Genomic DNA, 22,837 nt, shown 5'->3' on the forward strand with positions numbered 1-22,837 from the left:
GAAGTAATCACTCATAACATCATCAATAATCATCATTCACATAAACACAAACATAGAATTACACTAACCTAACCCCTACCTCGATAGAGTTTATCCTTGCTCAAAAAATCGATTCTAGCTTTACTTTAATTAACTTTGGCCGATTTGAAAGGAGTTCTTAGAGGAGGGTTGGTGTGAATTTCATTGCAAAATTTTGAAGAAAAGAGCTTGGTGAAGATGGTGAGGCTGCTGGTTCCTCCCCCTTCAAACTTTAATTAGCTTCCTATCTCACTCGCACTTATTCCCTTTTCTTTTCTCGGTTCAGCTCTCTCTTTCTTTTCTCTCTTTGATTTGTGCTCTAGTTTCAACAAATTTTGAGGAGCATATGGTTATTTATAGGAAGATTAGAAGACAGATGTGGGAGGGATACATTGCAATCAACAATGAGGAGGAATCAACACCTAACTTCTCATTAATTGCAAGGCTCCACTAATGGCTTAACCATGGGGTGTAACCAAGGTTTTGAAAATCGAACCGGAAGAGCTGGTCAAACCGATTCAACCGGGGACCGGCACTAAAAACGGTTCAGTCCGCTATTAATAACCGCTGAAAAAAACCGTTTGTAAATTGTCGAACCGGCCAAAAACCGGTCGGTTGGACCGGACCGGTAACCGACCGGTTCGAATAAAATGACATCGTTTGTTATTTAAAAAGAAACTGGAGCAAGCCCAAGTCTTCGTGAGCCAACCCCCTTCTTCCCCAATCATTCGTGAATCGTCCTAATCCTGGAGAACTCTCAAGCCAAGGGAAACTCTAGCCCTTCATCGCCGCCGCCGTTCCCAGGTCCACAGCGCCACCACCGTCCCCAGGTCGTCAGCGCCGCTGCTTCTTCCTCTCCCCCGTGTCCGAAACCTAGTAGCGCGGCACGTCGTCTTCATCTTCGCATGCTTTCCGGCACGGAGCCCAGGTTAGTGACTTCTCATCTTCATCTTAACTGATTGTTCGGTCTTCTTCTTGGTTTGAACTTTGAAGTTCTGAAATTGTTGTTCTTTGGTCTTCTTCTTCGGTCTTCTTGTTCCATTTTTGTTCCATTTTTAGTGTGACTGTTTTCAATTTTTGGTCTTCTTCTTCGGTCTTCTTCTTCTTTACTGATGGCTCGTTTCCTCTGTTAGTTTGTTACTCTATTTTAGTGTGACTGTTTTCTATTTGCTCAATGGCTCGATTGCTCTGTTAGTTTACTGATGGCTCTGTTAGTTTGTTACTCTGGTTTACTAGTTGTTGATGGCTCCAAATTTTTTTGTTCTTTTTTTTTTTCAGGTATTTATTCATTTATTTTTCGGTTTGATGCGATTTTGCTATTTATTCATTATTTATTTAATTTTGCCATTTTTCTACCCCTATATATAAACAGTGGCACAAGAAGAGTATGCGAACAATGGAAATGCTACTGGGGATTTAAATTCCGATGATAGAGGTAAGTGGTTTATGTTTCCATGTGATTGTGATGTTAATTTTTTGCATGCGGATACAATACGAATTTGTGGAAATGATTATGAGAAAATGCATAACTGCAATTACTGTAATAGAATAACGCAAATTTAAGTCATTTGAGCATTCTTTTTTGTTTTTGTGTGGCGGAAAAGAGAAGAGCTTGTTAGTGTGTCTTATTTGGTTTTTTACTGTATAGAACATTTTAGTGTTTTGGAATGTTTCATAATATGCTAAATGCTTAATGCTGTAGGCAGATTTTAGTGTTTTGTAGTTGCTGGTTTTTGGAATGCTGAATGCTGGTTTTGCTGAAATGTTTTGGGTGAAGCTTTTTTTGTTACTCTGTTTTGGACTTTTGGTTTGTTTGTTACTGAATGCTGTAGGCAGATTTTAGATATGGTCATGTTTTAACTTTTTATAAATTAATTCATGTATACCCATCATGCATATTATTGATTCAATTCATTATGTATGTATGTAGGTATTGAGCGATGAAGTATTTTCAAAACAATTCTGATGACAACAATCATCTCACACACAGTGGCAATGATCCACATGCCAAGAAAAAGGCACATGTCATACAAGAACAGAACAATGCAAAGTATAGGAACAGATATTTTATCTATTGTTTATAATTTATTTATTTTATTATTCTAAAACGGTTTTTTCGGTTGAACCACCGGTTAGACCGATTAGACCAATAAACCAGTTACTAGAATAGTTTGATGACTGATTCGGTTTTCAAAACCTTGGGTGTAACTATGATTAAATGACTTTTGTTATGACAAAGGAAGAGAATATAGTTTGTGAGCTAATCATGATTAGTTCTTCCTCCTCTCAATCTTGATCATGGTTCGGTCATGAAAAAAGAGAAAAAGAAAGTGGTTTGATTAATTATGGTTCTTAGTGGATTAGTGGTTCGGTTTAAGTTCGGTTAGATTTTAATTAAGCTTAAGTGTTTCGATTCTTTATTTTTCTTTTAGATAATATTTCTATTGACTTTACGAATTTAGATTGAAAATAGCTTTCTTGAAGGTTTGGCCAAATTGCTAAATAGAGGAAAGAAAACGGTTTAATAACTAAACCGTAAGATTACCGTTTTCAAATCGTATTAGTTTAAATAACCCGCAATTGAGATATTAGCCGCTGAGAGTATCTCAACTTTAGATCAAGCATAGAACATTCTACTAAGCTAATTCAATCAAGAAAAGCTAGTAGTAAGGATTCCATAGATGAATTTAACTCGATGGTCAAATTCATCGTTATCGATAGGTTTTTGGCTTAGGACACGTTTTTTTCTCTCACGGTATATCTATTATTTTCACTTATCAAGTATAAATTAGCCTTATTATTTTATGATGTGGTGATTCTCAAATATTTATCGAATTTCTCATCACAGGATTTCTGAGAATAACTCTGTAGAGAATCGAGGTGTTATAGGGCACAAGTCCCAGATATGGCTTTTCAGATGCATACAGTGTGCATATAAGTCTTACGGCCAGACCACATACAATGTGACTTTTAAATGTATTTCAATATGCTTACATCTGAAAAACAGTTCTCAGTGTGTGGACGTCAGTGTGTGGACGTCTCCACTATACATTTGGCACTAAGGCCCAAGCAAGGTCGTACCTGTGGCAGGCAGTTTTTTAAAGCTTTTTCTTTATCTTTATCCTCTGCTCTCCTATGGCAGAGATCCCATTAGTTAGTACATTCTTTTCTTTTCTGTTCTCTACTCTCTTGTGGCAGAGATTCGTTAAATTCTTTTAATCTTTGTTCTCTGCCCTCCTGTGGCAGAGATTCCTTTAATTATACATTCATTTCCTTTATATTTTCTGCTCTCTTATGGAAGAGGTTTTTTAAAGTCTTTTATTCTTTGCTCTCTATTCTACTGTGGTAGAGATTTCTTTGATTTTTTTTCTTTTCTTTTTTTTTCTTCTTTTCTTTCTTATCATTTCACTATATAAATTATCTTTTAAATAAAATATTAATATATTATATTGACACAAGTAATGCTAGTATTAATAATAAAAGAATATTAACATTATTATTTTTATATCGAAACCTACTTATTAAGGTTCTATTCTTTAAACTTTTAGGAATTATACTCTAATTTCAAGCTTTTAAACATTTTACCTTTTACCCCAATATTTTATAAAATTACTAATTTTAATTTCATATATAGTAAAATTACTAATTTAATTTTATATTTTTAGAAATAATCTTGATTTTTTAAATAATATTCGGATTACTCCGAAATTTTTACTTTTTACTCAAAATACCCCCAAAACTTATATAATTATTATCTTTTAACCCCGATCTTTTATCAAACTACATTTCCATATTCAAAAATAATATTTGTGTTGGTGACAAACACTTTCAAAACGAAAATCTTTTATTGTGATATTTCAAAATATATACTTGATTTTAAATCTATTTTCGAGCTTTTCGGTTGCCGATTTTTCACCGCATTTAAATTTAGTTCCTCGACCGACCATTAAACCTCACCCATTTTATTCAAAAACTAACACAATGACAGTCCCAAATCAACCTTATTATCACGGTTTGGGTAGCACAAACATGATTGAATCACAAGTTTAATCACATATAGCAATATATCAACAAAATTTAATATAAAATCAACCAAACTCCATCAATAATCAATCACAACAGCCACTTACTTATCCAACACAAATTTAATTAGTGAGAATTTATGTAAACTCCACCTCCGTAAGAAATAAAAATACTCGGAATTTTATAAAAATTTTTTGACCGAACTGTCGAAGAAGAAAATGTCAGAAATCGATTTCTTTGCCAAGAACACCAAAGGGCCGAACTTTCAAAGAAAAGAAGAGCTATGTTATCATCAACTTTTACCGAATAAAAGTAATACCAACACATAAAGGAGGAAGATACAAACATTTTAATTGAGTTAGATTTTTTATTGGAGTTATGGATTGCAAAAAAGTTAAAGTCGGAAGATGAAAGGGAGTCGCGGTTTCCCTCCCTCACTCGGTACACTTCTCTTCCCTTATTTCCTTGATTTTGGTTCGGTGATTCATTAGGAAAAATGAAAGATGATGATGTTGATTAAGGAAAATTGTAAATATGTGTCACTGTTATATATATATCCGTTAGCCACGTTTTTCATTTCTTTCTTTTCCTTTCCTAATGATTCGGCCTTGATGAATGATTTTGATCAAAGGAGGAGAGTTAGTTTGATAATTGAGGTGTCATGATTCCATCTGATCCACGGTCATATTTATATATATATATACATATAAGCTAAGTTTTCATTTCTTTTCTTTTGTTTGGCTTCCTTAATGGCTTCGGCCATTGGGTATATATATAATCACAAATGAGAGGCTGTTCTGGCAACCATTATGCCAGAGGATCCTGGTAGTTTTAAACAGTTTTGTCAATTGGTATGTCTATGCTGCTTTACCAATCATTTTTTCTTTCCATTTTTTTCCCCTGAATAATATCCTTCATATTTGAACTGATTATCTTCTGGTTTGGCAGGTAGGGCAGATGAACATCACAGAATTCAAGTATAGATTTAATTCCAATGAGAAGGCCGTTGTCCTTTACAGGTAAGGAGAGTTGCATGAAAAGCTGATCCTTTTTCTTTGTGGTTTCTTTCATTTTCATTGTTTTCTGGTTTTCAATTATATATTTTCTGTGGTAGATACATTTTGACATGTATTTTTCCAAAGAGATCCATGACAGTTCTTTTTCTGACTTTGTGTGCAGCGTTGGGGTTCACACGGTCTCAGAACTAAAAGCAATGAAAGAGAGAATGGAGTCTTGTCAGCTTAAAACTTACAATGTCATAGAAACTGACTTGATGAAAGATCACCTTCATTACCTGGTAATTGTGTTTGGGACAAAATGATCTTTTAGGATAGTTTGTCATGTCTGCCACACTGTGCAAGATTGAAATACAATATCTAAGCTAATTCGTTTCAATAAATCCTAAGCTGCTTTTTCTTAGTACTCAAGGTCAAATCAAGCAGTTAGCATGGAGAAAATTAAGTTTGATCAAATGCCTAATAGCTGCTCAATGTGAATTACTTTATTTTCTTGCGATAACCTTTTATTGCTATTGACGATTGTTTGCTATCATGCCATGTTTACTTTGCTTTTGAACTCATGACTAGATGGGAGGCCGTTCAAACGTTCAAAATGAGGTTCTTTGTCGTTTCATCTTTCCGGAAAGACCTGGTGCTCTAATGAAGTTCTTGGATTCATTAGGTCCACGATGGAATATTAGCTTGTTCCATTATCGTGGGCAGGTGAGAATTTGTAGTTTCCTAACGCAAGCTAATTTCTTTCTTTTTGATCAAATATTATGTATATACGATTGCAATATTTATGGTTCTTGAACAGGGTGAAACTGGAGCAAATGTGTTGGTAGGAATACAAGTACCAAGAGTTGAGATGGATGAATTCCATGATCGTGCTAACAGACTTGGATATGAGTATACGCTGGTGAACAATGATGACTTTTACCATCTCCTAATGCGTTCATGGTTAGGGTTTTTATGATTCGTGCAAGATAATACTATCAAGTTTGTTCAACTGTTGGTTTCAAATATAGGATTCACAGGAAACTATTCAGTGCTCCTAAATCCTAATGTAGCTTCTAGGTTTGCGTTCATTATACTTGCAAAGTGACACTGACAAAAAAAAAAAAAAAAAACTGAAATGCCATATTACGAGTGAAATGAATGCAATCCTAGCTAGTTCTTGAAAGAGCACCAAATAATTTCAAAACTGAATGGTCTTCCAATATGCAGCAATTTGCATAATTTTTGTTGGCTATACTATAACTTTGTTATAGAACAGTCTCTTGTGTAAAGAATATGTGGATAGTGTTCATTAAAAATTTATAAATATTGAAAATAATTTCGTTTTAGAAAGTTAGATTTACTTAGTTCAGATAATTATGCTTGATATACTTCAAATTCAAATTTACTAGTCAGTAGGACACTAATCATTTAAACCAAAATTAAAATTTATTTCTGGAAGTTCCATTATGATGGTTAGGGTCTTAGTTTCATTAATCAGTAGTAATAGGACCCCTGTTAATAAAGCAAGAAAAAAAAAAGGTTTGAATAGATCTTTTCAGCTTTCTGGTGTGCAGTATTCAATACTTTGAAACCTAAATCACTTATTTTTTTTAATGCAAAAAGTACCTTTCTTAAAAGGTTAGATAAATCCTATATCTGGGGATAAAGTGAATAAAATAGTAAACGAAAGCTCGAAAGCAAATAAATAACATATTTTAATTGCAAAATGATCGCTATTTGCATTTACAGAGTTGGTTCAAATAACCAGTCGTATACTGTTTCCAATATGAACATACTACGGAAGTACAGAATCTCCCACGGATTGGAAGAATGGACGAAGTAACAAACATATCATCAACTGGCTGTTTGGAAAAGCATTACTCTGGAAGCAAATAATGTGTTGCCAAAACGAACCGGGATTCAATTTCCTTTACCAAACATTTTACAGAGCACTCTTGGGGGAGATTCATGGACTAAACTTGTGCTACTTTTATCTACCAGCCTTTGCGGATATGATACCAAATAAAGAGGATCTTAACTACCTGACGTGAATCAAGAAAGTTCAAATCCAGCATTTGAGGTAATAGCATATAGCAGCTTCGTTCTCAATGTGCCAGGTCGTTTGTACGTTGGAAGCTGTAGTCATTGGAATACGGAAAAAATAAGTAAAGATTTCCTGTTCTTTTATTAGCTTGAAAAACTTCAAATAATACCTTTATATCAATGACTTTAATCACTACAAGAGTGCATCTTGTGAGGTGTACAAAGTCCACGTTACTAGAAAAACGGTTATAAGACATTTGATATGATATATGAAAATACAAAAAGTTCAAGATCGCTCCAATGTTCAACTTCACAACTCACAACTCACAACCAACATGGCAATCTTGAATTTCAAATTTCGGACAGCCAAATTCCAAGTACCATATAAAGAGCAGCCATACCATGTGTACACGAAAAACTAGTGACGAATGGTACATGGACACTGACACGGATACAGGACACAGGACACGACACGCGGACACGTGAATTTAAAATTTTTATAAGATACGGGGACATATATATATATATATATATATATATATAAGTATTTTTTTAGATAACTTGTAATGATATTTTGGTATTTTATTGATATTAAAATAAAAATTAAATTTTTAATATTTTTTTAATTATATAAAATATTTAAAATATCTTTTGTTTTAATAATTAATAATATATACTATTTCTAAATTCATTTTAAGAATACATGTTAAGAATAAAGTTGGACACGCTGAATGATATTTAGGTGTGTTCGGAGAAGAATTTTTTATTTTTTATCAAGACATGGTTTAGACACAAAAGACACGCGTGTCGGACAAGTATCATGAGTGTCGTGTTCAAAATGTGTCCGGCAAATCAGAGAAGTATCCGTGCTTTCATAGTTAGCGACTAAATCAGTCACCCGTATGAAATACATGTTAGAATACAAAATATATATTGAAAATGAGTTAAGATGTATCTATACACAAATATAAAGAGATTGCAAAAATAAAAGGGAACGCAGAAATGTATCCAGACCCCTATTTTGTCTCCATATTAGTAGTACCTTAAGAGTGTTGTAGCAGGTTGAAGCTGATGGAAGCCGATCCACATCTTGTCCTCCAAATGTTGTCCAAAGAGGAACATCACAAGCAACCTATGTAAATAGATGGAACTGAGTGATGCTAATCAATGAAATCAATGCATTTTGTCATTCATCACACATTACTTCACTCAACAATAAAATCTTTTTTATTAAGGTCCAGATGATTGTACCATAGTTGCAGAATTATCATTTCATCATGTTAGGAATTAAAATCAAGGTCAACGTTTCCTTTATTTTACATCCTATTACTATAGACTCAGAAATAACTTCCATAGACTTTAAATTCTTATCCAGTACCATATAACAAACAAAAATAAAATAAAATATTATGCAAGTGACTTGTGCTTGAGTTTAGACATCTTGTAAGCTGCAGCGGCCGCATGCATAGAATAAGAAAATATAGCTGTTCCATGCCCTCATTAAGTCATTATGAACAAAAACCTGGGATGGTAATAATAGTTGAAAGGGGAGTACTGAGTTAGTTCCAGAAGTAACACGTGTATCAATCTGGTCGTTAAAGTGTCAATTTACTCAACTTGGTCCCCTAACTTGGTATCGTAACTCGCATTAGTCTCTAGCCCTATTTTCGTCATAGAACCGTTAACGGCGTGCTAAGATACAGTGACGGCTGCCATGTTGAACTCCTTAACGACTATCTGATGTGACAATTGAAACTTTTTACCTCAATTTTCTCTTCAAGAAGCCTTTAAAACCCTTAACTAAAATTAGGTTTAGGAATTTTAAAGGCTTCGTAGGGAGAAAATTGAGATAAAAATGTTTCCATTGGCACATTAGGAAGAACAGAGTGGCAACCGTCACTCCATCTCACCGCATCGTTGATGGTTTTGTGACGAAAACAAAGTCAAGGACCAACGTGAGTCACGAAAGCCAAGTTGGGAGACCAAATTGAGTAATTGAAACTTTGGGGACCAGATTGAAACGCAAGTGTAACTTCAGAGACTATTCTAAGTATTACTCATTAAAATGGAGTAAAGTATTCTTTCAATTCAGAGCACACGCAATTAATCGAAAGAGCCCCACGTCCTGTGTAGGATAACAATTATTTCCACACGGCTCATTTGGAGAATTTGTAATGTACTCTGCTAGAGTTAAAAGAGCCAAAAAACATCCCCTATTAATTACAAGCAACAAAGCAGATGGGATGAAAGAGGTGTTTGCATGAGCATTTCTTTATCTTTTTATAAAAGATCTTTTTTTCATAGAAGAAAGTTATTTCACATTTGATAGACTTCACATATTAAAACGTCTTTTGCTTCTATTTTTTTGAAAGTAAGGTATTGTTGTCTTTTAGAAAAAACAAATAATTTGCTTTTTTAAATAAAAGTACTTTTCTTAAAAGTTGTATCCAAGACCAAATGTATTTAAAATTTAATAAAAATACTTTATTTCTGAAAAAAAAAGTACTTTTTTCAAAGAAAAAACAAACAATCCAAACCAACATTGATTGCCCATCCAAGATCAAGAACACACCTTGTGGATTGTAAAAGCTGGCTGCAAGTATTTAAACCCAAGTAATGGAGCACGAGAACAACTGGTGACAAATTTAAGAAGCATACAGCGCTCATCTGGTTTGAAGCCTTTAACCACCTGTACATAGTGGTAGAAGAAAGAAAATGAAACCGATGTCTTAAAACTGGTATACGCAAAACTAAGTAGGCAACATTGCGTCAGTTTTCTAAAGATCGGGGGCATTAATGTACTCCACCAATACATTTAGACATCAATTTATTCCTTAGATACATAGATATTTATATTTGAGAGACAAGATAAATGTAAAAAAACTTGACAACTCTCATGTTTTGCATATTTTCTTAAGACCAATTTAAACATTTATTCTTCTACCTAAGGAGCATTGCTCAGCAGGAAAGAAGAAACCAAATCTGAATCATCAGGCATCTATCATAAATGTGTAAGGCTTTGATTATAGCAAGGGAAGTAAATTACATCAGATTAAGGCTTGGTTTGGTAAAAAATTTTCAAGAGATTTTTAAAATTTTCAAAAGCACAAACTTCTCATTTTGTGTTTGGTCAAAAAGACCATGTGCTTGTATTTGGAGCTTTTAAAAGATAGGAGCGCACTTTTTAAAATTGGCTTGTGCTTATGAAAATTAAAAAGTCTCATATAATCTCATACATTAATTAACTTCCAAATTTAACTTTTATATTTATGTCCATTATAGTATTTTTAAATTTTAAAAACTATTTTATCAAATACAATTGTTGCTTGTACTTTTTAAGAGTCATTTTTAATTTAATTTACCAAAAGTAGATACTACAATTTTTAAAAAGCTATCATTTAAAAACCAGCTTTCATAAGCTACTTTTGAAAAGTAAAACCTTTACATAACCAAGCCTAAATACAATGCTAAAGACTAGTTGTTGTAACACCAGAAGGAAATTGTTGAATCAAGTGGTAATCAATACCTCCCAAAAAATCTTGATTGTCTTGCTTCTCTCATTGTAACCTCCAGTGTATCGGGTGTTATTTTTCAAATCATCAATGTCAATATCATAATTGCCACCTGAAAGCAACTGCATTCTCACTAAACTCAGAAATCTTGCTGTCAAAATGAGTCATCAAAAATAAATAATTCATTTTGTGAGTTATCATGAATTAGTTGTTGTAGGCAAGGATATTTTTCTTTATCATGACATATTCTTTGCATAAATAAAAAGTTAATTTGATATTGATTGCAGCATTTTCGAAAAAGCAAAATCTTGAAACAGAAAATCTTTATTGCAATTTAACAAAAGAAAATACTTGAGTGAACCCTCCCCACCCCAACCCCCCACCCGGGAAAAGAAAAAGGAAAACCCAACTTTTTCAGCACTAAGGAAATAAAATACCTGATTAAATTCACTGGCATTGAATAATTTCAACCAGGATGGAGATATAAGATCGGTTAACCCTCTATAAAATGCATTTGAAAATGGCAGTATCTGCAATTTCAATAGTCACATATATAACCATGATACGACTGTCGAAACGGTACAAACCTGAATAATTTCCATTAGACTACACAAACTGATAATAAAACCTGTATGTTGAGTTTATAATCAGCCATTGCATGTATGTACTGCAACTTGTTCTCGTTTGTCACAGAAATATCTTTTCCACCAGACTTAAGCTCAATCACATGTCTTTTGCCAAATGATTCTTCAGTAACTGTGAAATCAAGACAGAGTTCCTTCACGTCACCCTCATAATTCTGCATGAAGGAATATGTGAACGTTGCATTATAATGTCAAAATGGTAAACTGAGAGAATTGAAATACGGCAATCTACACAACAAAAAATCAAGGGAAGAACAACCAAAGCCCCAAAATCAGACCTAAAATACCAAATGTCAAATGCCCCATGTTAATGAATCTTTAAGGTTGTCAGAATAGTCCTTTTATTTTAGAAATATTACTTCCAGCAACTAAACCCATCCACAAAGACAATAGCTCTTTGAGCAAATTCATATATAAAATCACTTAACCTTTAGTAGGATTGAAGTTGGACAGGCTCATCTACAATGAGGGCAGGGCGCTGACAGCCAGCATCAACAACAACAACAACAAAACCTTGTCCCACTAGGTGAGACAGCCAGCATCAAGCCAACTCAATTTTAAAACATGATTCCCAAAATAAAACAAGGCAGAATCCAGATAAATTTTAAAAAGAGACTTTTAAGACACAAGAAAGAAGTGTGGATCTCTGTTGGGTTTACCTTGACATACAAAAGATTCCTGTATATCTCTGGATCAAGTGTTGATAACTCATCAAGAAAGCTATACCGTCCCAATAGCTTTTGTACAAAAACATGAGAGAAGGAGTAATCAAGTAATATTCCTTCATAAAGAGCTTTACCGACAATTCTTCCAAGGAACTCAATCATTTGAAGACCATTATCTAAATATCTTGCAGATGCAGTAGGAATTAGAAGCCTATCGGAGGTTGAGGTTTGGGAAAATAATCCATATCTGAGGCAAACAGAATACATGTCAGCTTAGAAAGTCACTACAGATTCCTGAAAGAGGAAACATCCATGAAATAAAAAAACAAAAAGTAAAATTAAAAAAAAAAGTCAAACATACTCAGGAGCAAAAGCTGCTTTTGATAAGTCTGTCAAAAATTCCTTAGATAATCCACCATAGTCCAGGCCAGCCTCAGGAAGGCCACATTCACTGACAAATGACACATGGATAGAGGACTTCAATCTTGACCCAAGGGAATTCAATTGTCGGAATCCATCTTCAACAATATGACCCCGACATACTACTATCTCAATTGCTCGTGAACCAGGTTCAGAAATTTCACCAGCCATTTTTCGCGAGGCCTTATCCATCTTGATTAATTCGCGAAACATCTCAACTCTATTTCAGTGATAAACTAAGTGATTAGCTACTTTCAATAATAAACTACATAATGTGTTACACTCAAAACAAATTATGATTTTGTTGACAGTGATTTTCTAATGTCAGTGAACACCATAGTTAATGACTTCTCAATTTAAACAACTCTTAATGAATAACAGAATTATTATATGGTAATTGGTAAAGAGACCCAGAAAGGTTTTTCTCAATTTACTCCACTAAGAAACCAAAACATGATCACATTTCTTGATCTAGATCTTGGACATGGCAAAGGAAATTTAGTGCTCCTATCTTTTTAGAGGACTTTCCCTCTCAAAACATGGTGAGAGATAGGAAAGCTACACTTCAACGATCTTTTGTTTGGCTTTTGGTTTTTGTATGGAGGATCTCTTATCCTCTCATCTTATTTTAATATTCTGCTCCCAATCTTAATGGTATTCTTCTTTTATCAAACAACAACAACAACAACAACAACAAGAATAAGAATAAGAATAACAATAACAATAACAATAACAATAATAATAACAATAATAATAATCAGAAGAATAAGACAAATAGGTTCCTGAAGAATTTTGCGATAACTTGATAGATATTTAATGGAAAAAAAAGTATCAGCAAGTCCTTGAGAAAACTTTGCCACAGATTTATAGGTGTCCCTGAAGGAAAAAGAATACCAAGTAAGTCCCTAAAGAATTGTGGAGCTAGACTTATAGGTCTTTGGTGGAATGGAATGACAGAAGGGTCCAACAAGTCTAGTGTTATAATTTTTCAGGATCTATAAGTTCATAATTGCAATTTTACAGAAACTTATAGGTACTCTTTTTTATTGAGACCTATAAGTTCATCACAAAATTTACTCAGGAAGTTACTTGGTATTTTTTTTGGTAGTAATCTATATGTCCATAGCAAAATTTTCAGGGACCTACTTGTCTTGTTACTCTAATAACAATAGTAAATCATGTTGGCTGTATTCCCCAGTCATCAGCTTTTCTTTACCAAGGTCTTATCCTTCTAAAACACCAACTGAAATAAGTATAAAAGTACAAGAACGGTGCCAAACAGAATTTATATCAAGAAGTAAAAGTCATGTTATGGTCAACTAGTTAGTAGTTACCTTTCTTCAAAAGGGAAAACATGAGGGGTAATGATGATAACAGAACCTGCACTCAGGGCAGCTGATGAATCATCAAATCTTAGGTTGGCTGATAAAACTTCATGGGTTCTGGCAGCAACTGCAATTGGTGGCCGGCTTTTTCTAGCGGGAGCAAGCCACAAATCAGGAGGACAAAATGAGTGTCTACAATCCCTTTCATACATTAAATGTAAGCATCTGATAGCACAATCCATGAGAGGCTTATTATGAGAACCACTACCATGGGACAAACCATTATACACTAGGGTATTTAGCATTGACGCAATTCTTCGTTGTTGCTCTAATCGGAATGGAACCTAACAATGTTATTAAAATGCTCCGTGATAGTTAGTTTCTGAAAATATGAACTAATCCATAAAATTACAAGTCCAAGAAGAAAGCATGTACATACTTGTTTCTCATAGAACTCTATGTCATCAAGAACAGAAAGCAGGTGAGAATAGGTTGCACAGAAGAGATGAAGCACAGAAAACACATCCTTTGGAATCCCTTGTGGGCCATGCCTCATAGGTTCTACGTCCCATAGCTCTAGTGAATCTTCATTCTCTCTGCTGGGCTCAGAATAACTGCCAACAGGATCTGTAACATCACTTGCAGCTTGTGACTTACCTGTAAACTTCTGAAGAACATTGACCCACCTATTACCCCCATCTTTACTTATCTGTTTTTGCATCTTCTCAAACGTTTTATGTTTGGCATTCCCACTTGTGTGATAAACAGATATATGTTTGTCTCCAGAAAAAAGGGAAACCTCCAGTACCTCCCACAATTGGAGAATAAATCCAGGAGTGAAGGACAGCATGTTGAGAACTGGTAATGAGCCACGAATTGGACTCAAGGTTGAAAATACTCTAAGCAAATTAGAATAAAATAGTGCAACATCAAACAAATCTAGTTTCTTAAGACATGGCAGACAATTTGACTGTGGAGTCTCAACCTTGTTGGTGCCATCTCTATTTATTGAAGCCAAAAGATTTGTAAGATGTGACGGCTGAGTAACAGGCCTAAATTGATCCATGTATGACATTATTAATGACTCATAGGTTGCTTCACCATCATACATAACTGTACCAACTGGATCTGTTGATGTTCCAGCATCAGTTTGAACGGTTTTTCTTTTCTTTCGCATCCATCCAATATTATCAAGATGAGCAAGTAGGCTTTCTGCTAAAGTTATAACAACATGAACGTACAATGCATAGTCCAAACCTTGATTCAAGGATCTAGCATTCACAGAACCATTCCCATTTCCTGTTGCTAGACATATAATGTTAGTGAGAGCCCAACCAACTGGAGGAATTTCCCTGAAAGCAACAAGATTATCTGACTGTACTAACTCTGACATCTCCATTAAAACTTTCTCTTTCAAAATCTGTCATTGCCTGTCAGAGTTTGATCAGTTCTGATATGTTTGATACTTTGAATCAAATCAAAACGCTGATCTTATTCACTTGAGGAGAGTGTTTAAAGTAAGTAATATGCATGAACAAATAATTTGAATATAAACTAAAGATGTTTCCTTTCACCATCAATATAAAAATAATATAACGGGGGTCTGGGGAGAAGCAGTAACATATTTGAAAGTGAAAGTCACCTGTGCACCATTATTTTACGTTTCTTTTTTTTTTTCTGGAGAAAAAATAAATTATTATAGAGAGAAGTAAACAACTTAAAAATCATTGAAAGTTTTTATGACTGTAGAGTATTGATCTCTATTTTTACATATAAAATAACATGAAAGAAATACTAAATTGCATATAAAAAAAAATAAATAAATAAATAAATAAAATAGCAGAACAACCATTTAAATTGTCATAATTTTAATACCAAATGAAAAACATTACGAAACAGAAAATTGAGTTATTAAGCAAGAAAGATCCATCTTTAACGTAGAAAACATTAAACTCAACATCAAAGAAATCACATTCGCAGAAAAGTTAAATGCGCATAGCAATCATCAATTCTGCAGGTCAAACTTTGGCACTTCATACATTACACTAGACAAATATGGATTACGTAATCCCTTAGTAAGGCCTCCAAAATTAGAGGTACAAAACTTGTACAGATCAGAAAACAATGAAAGAAACCAAGTTGTCACTAAAACAAAACAGTACACAGACAAACTTGCAGCTTAAATCAAGTTGTAATGCTTACCAATAGAGTCTTGAAGCATGGGAATAAAATTGATTTGTGCCTTAAAGCAGGTTGAAGAACAGATGGTAAATGTTGTAGAAGCGAAGGAATAGTTAGTAAATAGACAATGTACTGCTTAGCAGCATGGTTGTCATCCAGCATATCAGGCCCAATTACATCGATGTTCATCAGATAAAATGGACGCACGGCTAAAGTTATCGCACTTGCAGTAATAAAAAAAAGTTCATCTGCCGGGATGATACTTTTTGTCTGGCAAGAATAATTATCAAGTGCACTTATATATCTAGCAATAGATACATAACTACCACTTTTATTACTCCCAATGAACTGAATTAAATCCTTCGCTGCTAAATCTGCATCTTGACGATTGTCATCAACGATGCCTTTCCATCCTTTTGGATCAGTAAATATGACCAATAGACGCATTGCAAGTGATGTCACAATATTTAAATTCTGAGCACCTGAAATGCATTCACTGAACTCTGAAAGAATGGAGAAACCGAGAGAAGTTAGCCTCCGTGCCTGGTAAATCCATATTCTTCTCTCTTCAGGTGTACCAATTGCCAGAAAGCAAAAGTTCTGCTTTGAATCTAGAACCACATATACATCCATTAATAATATACTTCATAGGTGTGTTAAACAAGAAAATAAAAATGGGTCGTTAGACCTCTCAAAGCTGAGAAAAAATAATAAAGCAACCAAAACATCTTGATAGTCATATTTAGCATGCCATCACATTGAAATGCTTGACATAGTTGGAATGTGAACTGAAAGTCCAATGAATAAACATTTAAATGAGAGGATATACCTGAAGAGTTCATGCTTTCCAATAAGATGGTGAAGCAAATCTTCATGGAGTGTATTTTCTTGCTTTGGGCTATCTGAAGCCAGGTTGAGAATCGGGTTATAAAGAAAAGAAATGGTCTCAATAAATTGTTTGAAATCCATATGGCTGTCCTTGCAGCAGTATAATTATTCACCAATTTCTCCCACTCCTGCTGAAGCTGCAGAGCAACCATCTTTGTGACCTTGAAGCGCCTCCATACTCTCTATGAATGAGAAGAATAAAATAAAGGATATTATCCATTTTGATATAAATGACAACTATCAAAATGCCAATAATAGAGTGAAGCTAAAATTTCATACTTAAAGATGCAATTTTTTATTTTCCTTTGATGTAACTATATTCGAAGAGGAACTTTGGAGCAATGGTTGAGTTGTTTCCATATGATTGCAAGGTCAAGGGTTCAAACCACCACTAATGCAACTATCAGGTTAGACTACCTGCATTACACCTTTTGGGTGCTGCCTTTCCATGGTTCCTACATTAACATGGGATGCTTGTGGATCGGGCTTTCCTTTTTTCTTATGCAACTATATTTGGTCATTTCCGCAATACAACAGCAGCTATGTCTGCTCCTACCAAGTGAAGTAGACAACGTGGACTAGATGTTGTGATAGTGTTAGCCGTAAATCATATTTACATTTAAATCATTAACAATTAAAAGGTTGTCTAATAATCGCCCATATGATTTTTCTGAGTCTCGCATTACCCCAAACTATTCGGTTACCCTTTATAAGAGCTACCCTCCTTAGTAGGCCCTTGTCAGGCCTTCAAAAGCTAATTTCCTTCAATAGTTGCACATAATGCAATGAATAACTGTACACAGAAGCATCAAGTAAAATAATGTTCAAACACAACTAGAATTCAACGTTATGTTTCACCTCGCATTCCTTGGTATCTCTAAACAGCAAGGAATTACCTTGAATAACATGCTCCCTAGTGCCGAAAAATGGGCAATTATGGGTCTAACAACTACAAAAACACAAACTAAAAAATAAAATAAAAAAGAAAATGAAATAATTGAGATTTGAAGGAACACCTGAATCAAGAGAGCAGCAGCAGCAGCTCGTTTAGCATGATTGCGAAGCTCTCTTTCTCTGTTAACCTTTTCAAGAAGCACATCTCTTGTTATCTCCTTCGCACTTGCTCCTCTCAGCGACACCTGACAAACATTCCATTCAATTAATCATTCATTCTCAGAGTCATTTTCCGCTCCATTCAATGCATGATTCAAAACCATACAAAAGGGTTCCATTCAATTAATCATTCATTCTCAGTTTCATTTTCCGCTCCATTCAATGCATGATTCGAAACCATACAAAAGGGTAACATTCAAAACCCAACAACTACAGTTTTGTATTTGTTTCAGGGAAATCGGGGAAGAAAATTCCCTCCTCAACCGACAAATGAAGCGTACCTGCTGTTTACGAGTTCCGTCCATGGAAATCCGAAATCGAATCAATGAGGCTCTCGTAACGCATCTGAGCCTTCAATCGCATTAGATTTTCTGTCAAAGCCTGAATTTTACTCCACCCTCTCTTGTTGCATTCGAAAATAATAATAATAATAATAATAATAATAATAATAAGAATAAGAATAATAATAATAATGTTTTCTGGGCTTTTCTTTTCTCTTACGCAGGTTTTATTTCTTTTCCCCTATTTTTAGTTACAGGCTTTTTACTTTATCCTCTGTCTTATTATATTATAAGTGTTCAATTTTAATGCAATTACATAATTATTTACCTAAATTCATACTTTTAAATAATTTTTTAAATAATAATATTGAATGACTGAATATTAGTGTAAAAATTACACTAACTATAAAAATTAAATTATAAATTATAAAATGACATTGTATATAAATTATTATTCTTATTATTTTACCATTTAATTTCCATAGACTGGTAATATATATTTGTTTTGTTTTGTATGGACAACTAATTAAATATTATCATATTAATAAAAATAATTAATTTTAAAATTTATTATTTTAAAAATTTATTTAAATATATAAATCTAATTAAATAATTATATAAATTTTTTTCAATATATTAAAATTAATTTAATATTATTTTTAAAAAGAATTTTATTATTATTACTGTTACAAAAATTATAAATATTAATTTATTATAAAACAAAAACTGAGAAAAAAATTGGTTTCGTGATAAATTCAATTCACATTTTTTTCAATAATTATAAATAGTCACTTTGTGCAAATTTAGGACCGATTTAGTTTACTTTTTTAAAGTAAATTATTTTGTGACACGTGAAACCAAATTGATATGTATCCAAAAAAAATCAGGTCTCCAAATCATTTCACATTAAAATTTGGTTATTTTATTATGTTAAATAATTTTTTTAAAAAAATTATTCGAAATGACTAAATTTTTTATTGAAAAATTAAAAAAATCAAAAATCAAATTTTATTCTAATTTTTTATATGCACCTTTTAAATAATTATTTATATAATACCAAAATGTTTAGGATTAAATGTATTAGTTATATGTTAAGCACAAAATTATTTCTATTTATACAAAATAATATTTATTAATTATTTTTGTCATATTTTTAAATTATTCAATTATTTATTTATTGTTTTAATATTTATTATTTTTAAACATTTCTACCTTTTAAACCCTGAAAACACTCAGCAAACATATCACGGCATCAAATGGTAATAAGGATGAATTAAAACTAGCTAAATTAAGGCCAAATGAGCATGTTTTCAATCATAATATAGAATTAGGAAGGAAAATGTAAAATATGCGATTATATGCATAAGTGTGAGAATAATGAGTAAAAATCCAATAAATTGAGCACAAGATAAACCCTAAAAGTCGGGTTTATCAATCTCCCCACACTTACGCATTAGCATGTCCTCATGCTAAGCTCAAGAGAACTAAAAGAGTGAAGGCAAAATGGTAGAACTTATGCAATGCAACTTATCTAAATGCAAGCTACCTACATGCATCATGCTATTCTAATTACTATATATATAGGCTAAATGAATCATATCAAGGCATATTCACAATTGAGTTGAGTTAATCAAAAGAATTCACAAACTTGCAAAACAAGCAATGATCAAATAATGACATATGAAAATGAGCAATTGAACCCTCACTGGATGTGTATATGCACTCTAAGCATTCAAGTTTTTGGGGTTAAACTACTCAAATCAATGTGAATCTTAAATGCACTTCTAAGAAAAAATGAAATTCTTGAAATTTTCAACAAAATGACCAACATTTATTATTATATATATACTAAATGAAATGTTGTGATTATGAAAAGCTAAAAGTTTTTAGTTTACTCCCTCTTTTCAATCAAACCAAATTCTCATATGCAAAAGGGTAAACTAAGCTTAATAATCCACATTTTCCCAAATCACAACTAATATATTAAAGTGCAATTCAAGCTAAATATCTAAGATATATACAAGCCCAAAGTGCAAAATGCAACAAAGTAAAAATAAACAAAAGTACAATAAGATAAAAATGTGCAAGTACTAAAAATAAACAAAAAATAAAAGCAGAATAAAACAAAAATCTTAAATGATTCACCAAAATATAGACCACCGGAGACGGCGACCTCCCCACACTTAAAGCATAGCATCCTCCTCGATGCTCTCAATCAAGCTGGGTGAGAAGGATCGTCGCCTACTGGTCCAGTGTCAGCTGCGGGTGTCTGTAACTCTATCAGATGCTTGGGCTGAGTCTCCTCATGATGTGCCTCCTGCTGGTCCTCATCTTGTGCCTCCTCCTGCTCATCCTCCTCCTCCTCAGAGTGCTTTAAGGGTGTATCAGGCTCGGAGGGGATGTTAGTACGCCTTGAAGTCACAATCAGCTTCAAATGTGCATAGCGCCGCTTGTTGCGACGCTCAGACTACTCACAACGTCGCAACAAGCACTGCTCCATCCGATCCATGTACTCAAAGAGGCACTACACAAGGTAGTAGACTGGCTGTGATGCGGATGAAGGTGCTGATCGAGATGATGCAGATGGTCCTGCTGCAGCTGAAGAAGTAGTCGGCTCAGTAGCTAATGCTACGGCCGCTCGGTCCCTGCGCCGGGATACTGGGCGGTCTCCCAACCAGTCACCCTAAGGTATAACCTTCTCCTTACTGTGCGGGGCTGGTGCCTCATCGCCCTGCTCCCAGGGTACCTCAGCCCGGTGAGTTAGCTGTGTGACCAGACAAGGGAATGGAAGGTTACCTCTGACAGTGGCCCGATACATGTATCTCCTGATGAGTCGCAGAAGGTATAGCTCTTTCCCCTCTAAGACACACCAAATCAGAACTATCATATCAGTCGGGACCTCAGTAGCGTGGGTACTAGGCATAACATAGGTGCATAGGATCTGCTGCCAGAGCTTGGCCTCCTTTGTCAGATAATCAAACTTAATGCCTCTCAAAGTATCTTTCTTGGATCCTTGCTCCCAAGGGGTATCAGGAAGGGCAACCGTACGATGCACTACATCCCAATCAAAGCTCATGCATTTAATATCCTTCTCAGCCTAATGGAAGGCATCCTTATCACTGATCTTAGGATGTCCTCAATGGCCTCCTCTGTAATCAGAATCTGCTTGTCTCTGAGATGAACGACATCAAGGATCGCTCGGTAGAAATTACAATAGAACTCCCGGACTCAAGACTCATTCACTCGCACTAGCTCTCTGTCCAAAAATACCCAACCCTGATCCCTAATCTGAGGCTCATAAAACTGCCTCAAATCGGAGGGTACAACTAATTTTCTTTCCACAATGAGCTTCCGCTTATCAAAGTACAGAAATTTGAGCTCACAGTATAAGTTGGCAAATTTATATAAGTTGTTGGAAGGTGTAGCTTGGTCAGCCTTGTCCTTTGTAAGAACCGTAACTAATCAACCGGTTAATTAAGTGATTAATTGCCCAAATCAGATTCCGAAAAGTTAGAGAGAGAATTTGAGGATTTAATGGTGATTTTTGGACTCAGTGGGTCTTTCTGAGTTAGAAAATGTGCTTTCTGCGAAAAACCGTGAAAAATTGCAAATCGGCAGTTGAACCGGTTGAACCGGTTCAAGTCTGCCCGATACCGCACGAGAAAAGTGAAAACCGTCAAAAAACTTAGAAAAATATTAAAAATGGAAAACCGGGCGTTAATTTTAAAGGTTTGGCCCGAAGTTGGGCCGAACGGGCTAAAAACGCTAACAGGTTAGACTGGGCCCAAGTTGGGCCCAAGTCCAATATATAAAAGGGTTCATAAGTGAACCCATTTTAGCATAACACATAAAAAAACACACTCACAGAGCTGAGAAATAGAAGAAGAGAAAAACCCCATGAGCACTATTCATTGTCAACTTCCAAAGCTCATATCTTGAGCTAGAGAGCTCCGATCGCCGCACCGTTTGCGGCTACACGTTCCTTGTGAAGAGCTCTACAAAACCTATATATGAAACTTGTGATTTTGGATGTTTAGGTTTGCTCTAATCCTTACTTAGCCTTGGATTCTTGCTATTAAATTTGTGGGAGAAGGTAAAAGCCACTAAACCCTTGTGAATTTATGTTTATTTGGAACCCTAGGTTGATTTGAGGTGATTTGTATGTATATAGTTTGATTTTGTGGCTTTGGGAGCTCTTGGAACTTATTTGTGCTTATTGGAGTGGATTTGAAAGCTTAGATTGTGGTTGGAAGCTTGTTAGCGCTAAGTTGGAAATTGGGTGCATAAAGGGAATCGGCCAAGGTATGGTTTCAGTTTCCTCTATGTAGTATATAATATTCATGGACACTTAGGCTAGTGACCTATAGGATAGGTATGAATAATAATGGTTCAGGAATTGTGAATGTTGATGTATGATTATTTATTGTGAATTAGTGATGATATGGAGATGATGATTGATCGTATGAATTTGATAAGTGAATTGTGATAATATGTGTGATGCTGGTATGGATGAATTGGTAAAGTGATTGGAAAATGTGAGATAAGATTGATTAGAATGCGTATTATGTGATATATTGATATTGAGAAGGAGGAGGATGATACATGAAGGAAAATGTGGTAAAGTTGGGGTGTTAAGGCACAACAGGTCAGTTTCGATGAAAGATGAGGTTTTAATGGTTTTGGTATGATTTAGAATGTGTATGGTAAGAAATTGTGTACATGATGA

At 34.3% G+C, this 22,837-nt stretch overlaps 2 protein-coding genes and 1 long non-coding RNA gene across 6 annotated transcripts; 2 read left to right on the top strand and 1 right to left on the bottom strand.

The window, feature by feature from the left end:
• The first annotated feature begins 694 nt into the window (after positions 1–694).
• On the top strand, positions 695–2,308 carry LOC112696623 (uncharacterized). The gene is made up of 3 exons (XR_003150816.3): positions 695–946; positions 1,391–1,453; positions 1,949–2,308. It is a non-coding gene; the product is annotated as an uncharacterized lncRNA (long non-coding RNA).
• Positions 2,309–4,378: 2,070 nt separating this feature from the next.
• LOC112698176 (threonine dehydratase biosynthetic, chloroplastic-like) lies at positions 4,379–7,366 on the top strand. Of its 4 annotated transcripts, none has more exons than XM_072197018.1 (6): positions 4,379–4,482; positions 4,990–5,060; positions 5,221–5,338; positions 5,628–5,762; positions 5,857–5,999; positions 6,789–7,366. In XM_072197018.1, coding segments are annotated over exons 2-6 (459 nt in total). In that variant the 5' UTR covers positions 4,379–4,482; positions 4,990–4,998; the 3' UTR covers positions 6,790–7,366. The 4 variants fall into 4 exon arrangements, with proteins under 4 accessions (XP_072053119.1, XP_025607331.1, XP_072053118.1 ...); XM_072197017.1 differs by lacking the exon at positions 4,379–4,482 and adding an exon at positions 4,531–4,892; XM_025751546.3 differs by lacking the exon at positions 6,789–7,366 and having other exon boundaries at positions 5,857–6,163.
• LOC112696624 (E3 ubiquitin-protein ligase UPL7) lies at positions 6,734–18,373 on the bottom strand. Its single transcript, XM_025749450.3, has 14 exons — positions 18,112–18,373; positions 17,734–17,856; positions 16,659–16,899; positions 15,851–16,440; positions 14,088–15,068; positions 13,658–13,992; positions 12,265–12,543; positions 11,898–12,150; positions 11,223–11,393; positions 11,032–11,124; positions 10,609–10,716; positions 9,655–9,771; positions 8,125–8,214; positions 6,734–7,175 (listed from the first exon to the last, which is right to left on the bottom strand). The coding sequence occupies exons 1-14, from the start codon at positions 18,133–18,135 to the stop codon at positions 7,092–7,094; spliced, it is 3,489 nt and encodes a 1,162-aa protein (XP_025605235.1). The 5' UTR covers positions 18,136–18,373; the 3' UTR covers positions 6,734–7,091.
• Positions 18,374–22,837: the final 4,464 nt, after the last annotated feature.

Source organism: Arachis hypogaea, chromosome 6 (assembly GCF_003086295.3).
Source record: "Arachis hypogaea cultivar Tifrunner chromosome 6, arahy.Tifrunner.gnm2.J5K5, whole genome shotgun sequence".
Classification (NCBI taxonomy): Eukaryota; Viridiplantae; Streptophyta; class Magnoliopsida; order Fabales; family Fabaceae; genus Arachis; species Arachis hypogaea.

What these genes read in the sequence shown, in the direction of transcription:
- LOC112698176 (XM_025751545.3), top strand. Translation starts at nt 4,851, where the DNA reads ATGCCAGAGGATCCTGGTAGTTTTAAACAGTTTTGTCAATTG. An exon ending in AAGGCCGTTGTCCTTTACAG is followed by an intron (nt 5,061 to 5,220) that starts GTAAGGAGAGTT and finishes CTTTGTGTGCAG; the next exon opens with CGTTGGGGTTCACACGGTCT. An exon ending in AAGATCACCTTCATTACCTG is followed by an intron (nt 5,339 to 5,627) that starts GTAATTGTGTTT and finishes ACTCATGACTAG; the next exon opens with ATGGGAGGCCGTTCAAACGT.
- LOC112696624 (XM_025749450.3), bottom strand. Translation starts at nt 18,135, where the DNA reads ATGGACGGAACTCGTAAACAGCAG. An exon ending in TAGAGTTCTATGAGAAACAA is followed by an intron (nt 13,993 to 14,087) that starts GTATGTACATGC and finishes TAACATTGTTAG; the next exon opens with GTTCCATTCCGATTAGAGCA. An exon ending in GGAATCTTTTGTATGTCAAG is followed by an intron (nt 11,394 to 11,897) that starts GTAAACCCAACA and finishes TCCTTCATGCAG; the next exon opens with AATTATGAGGGTGACGTGAA.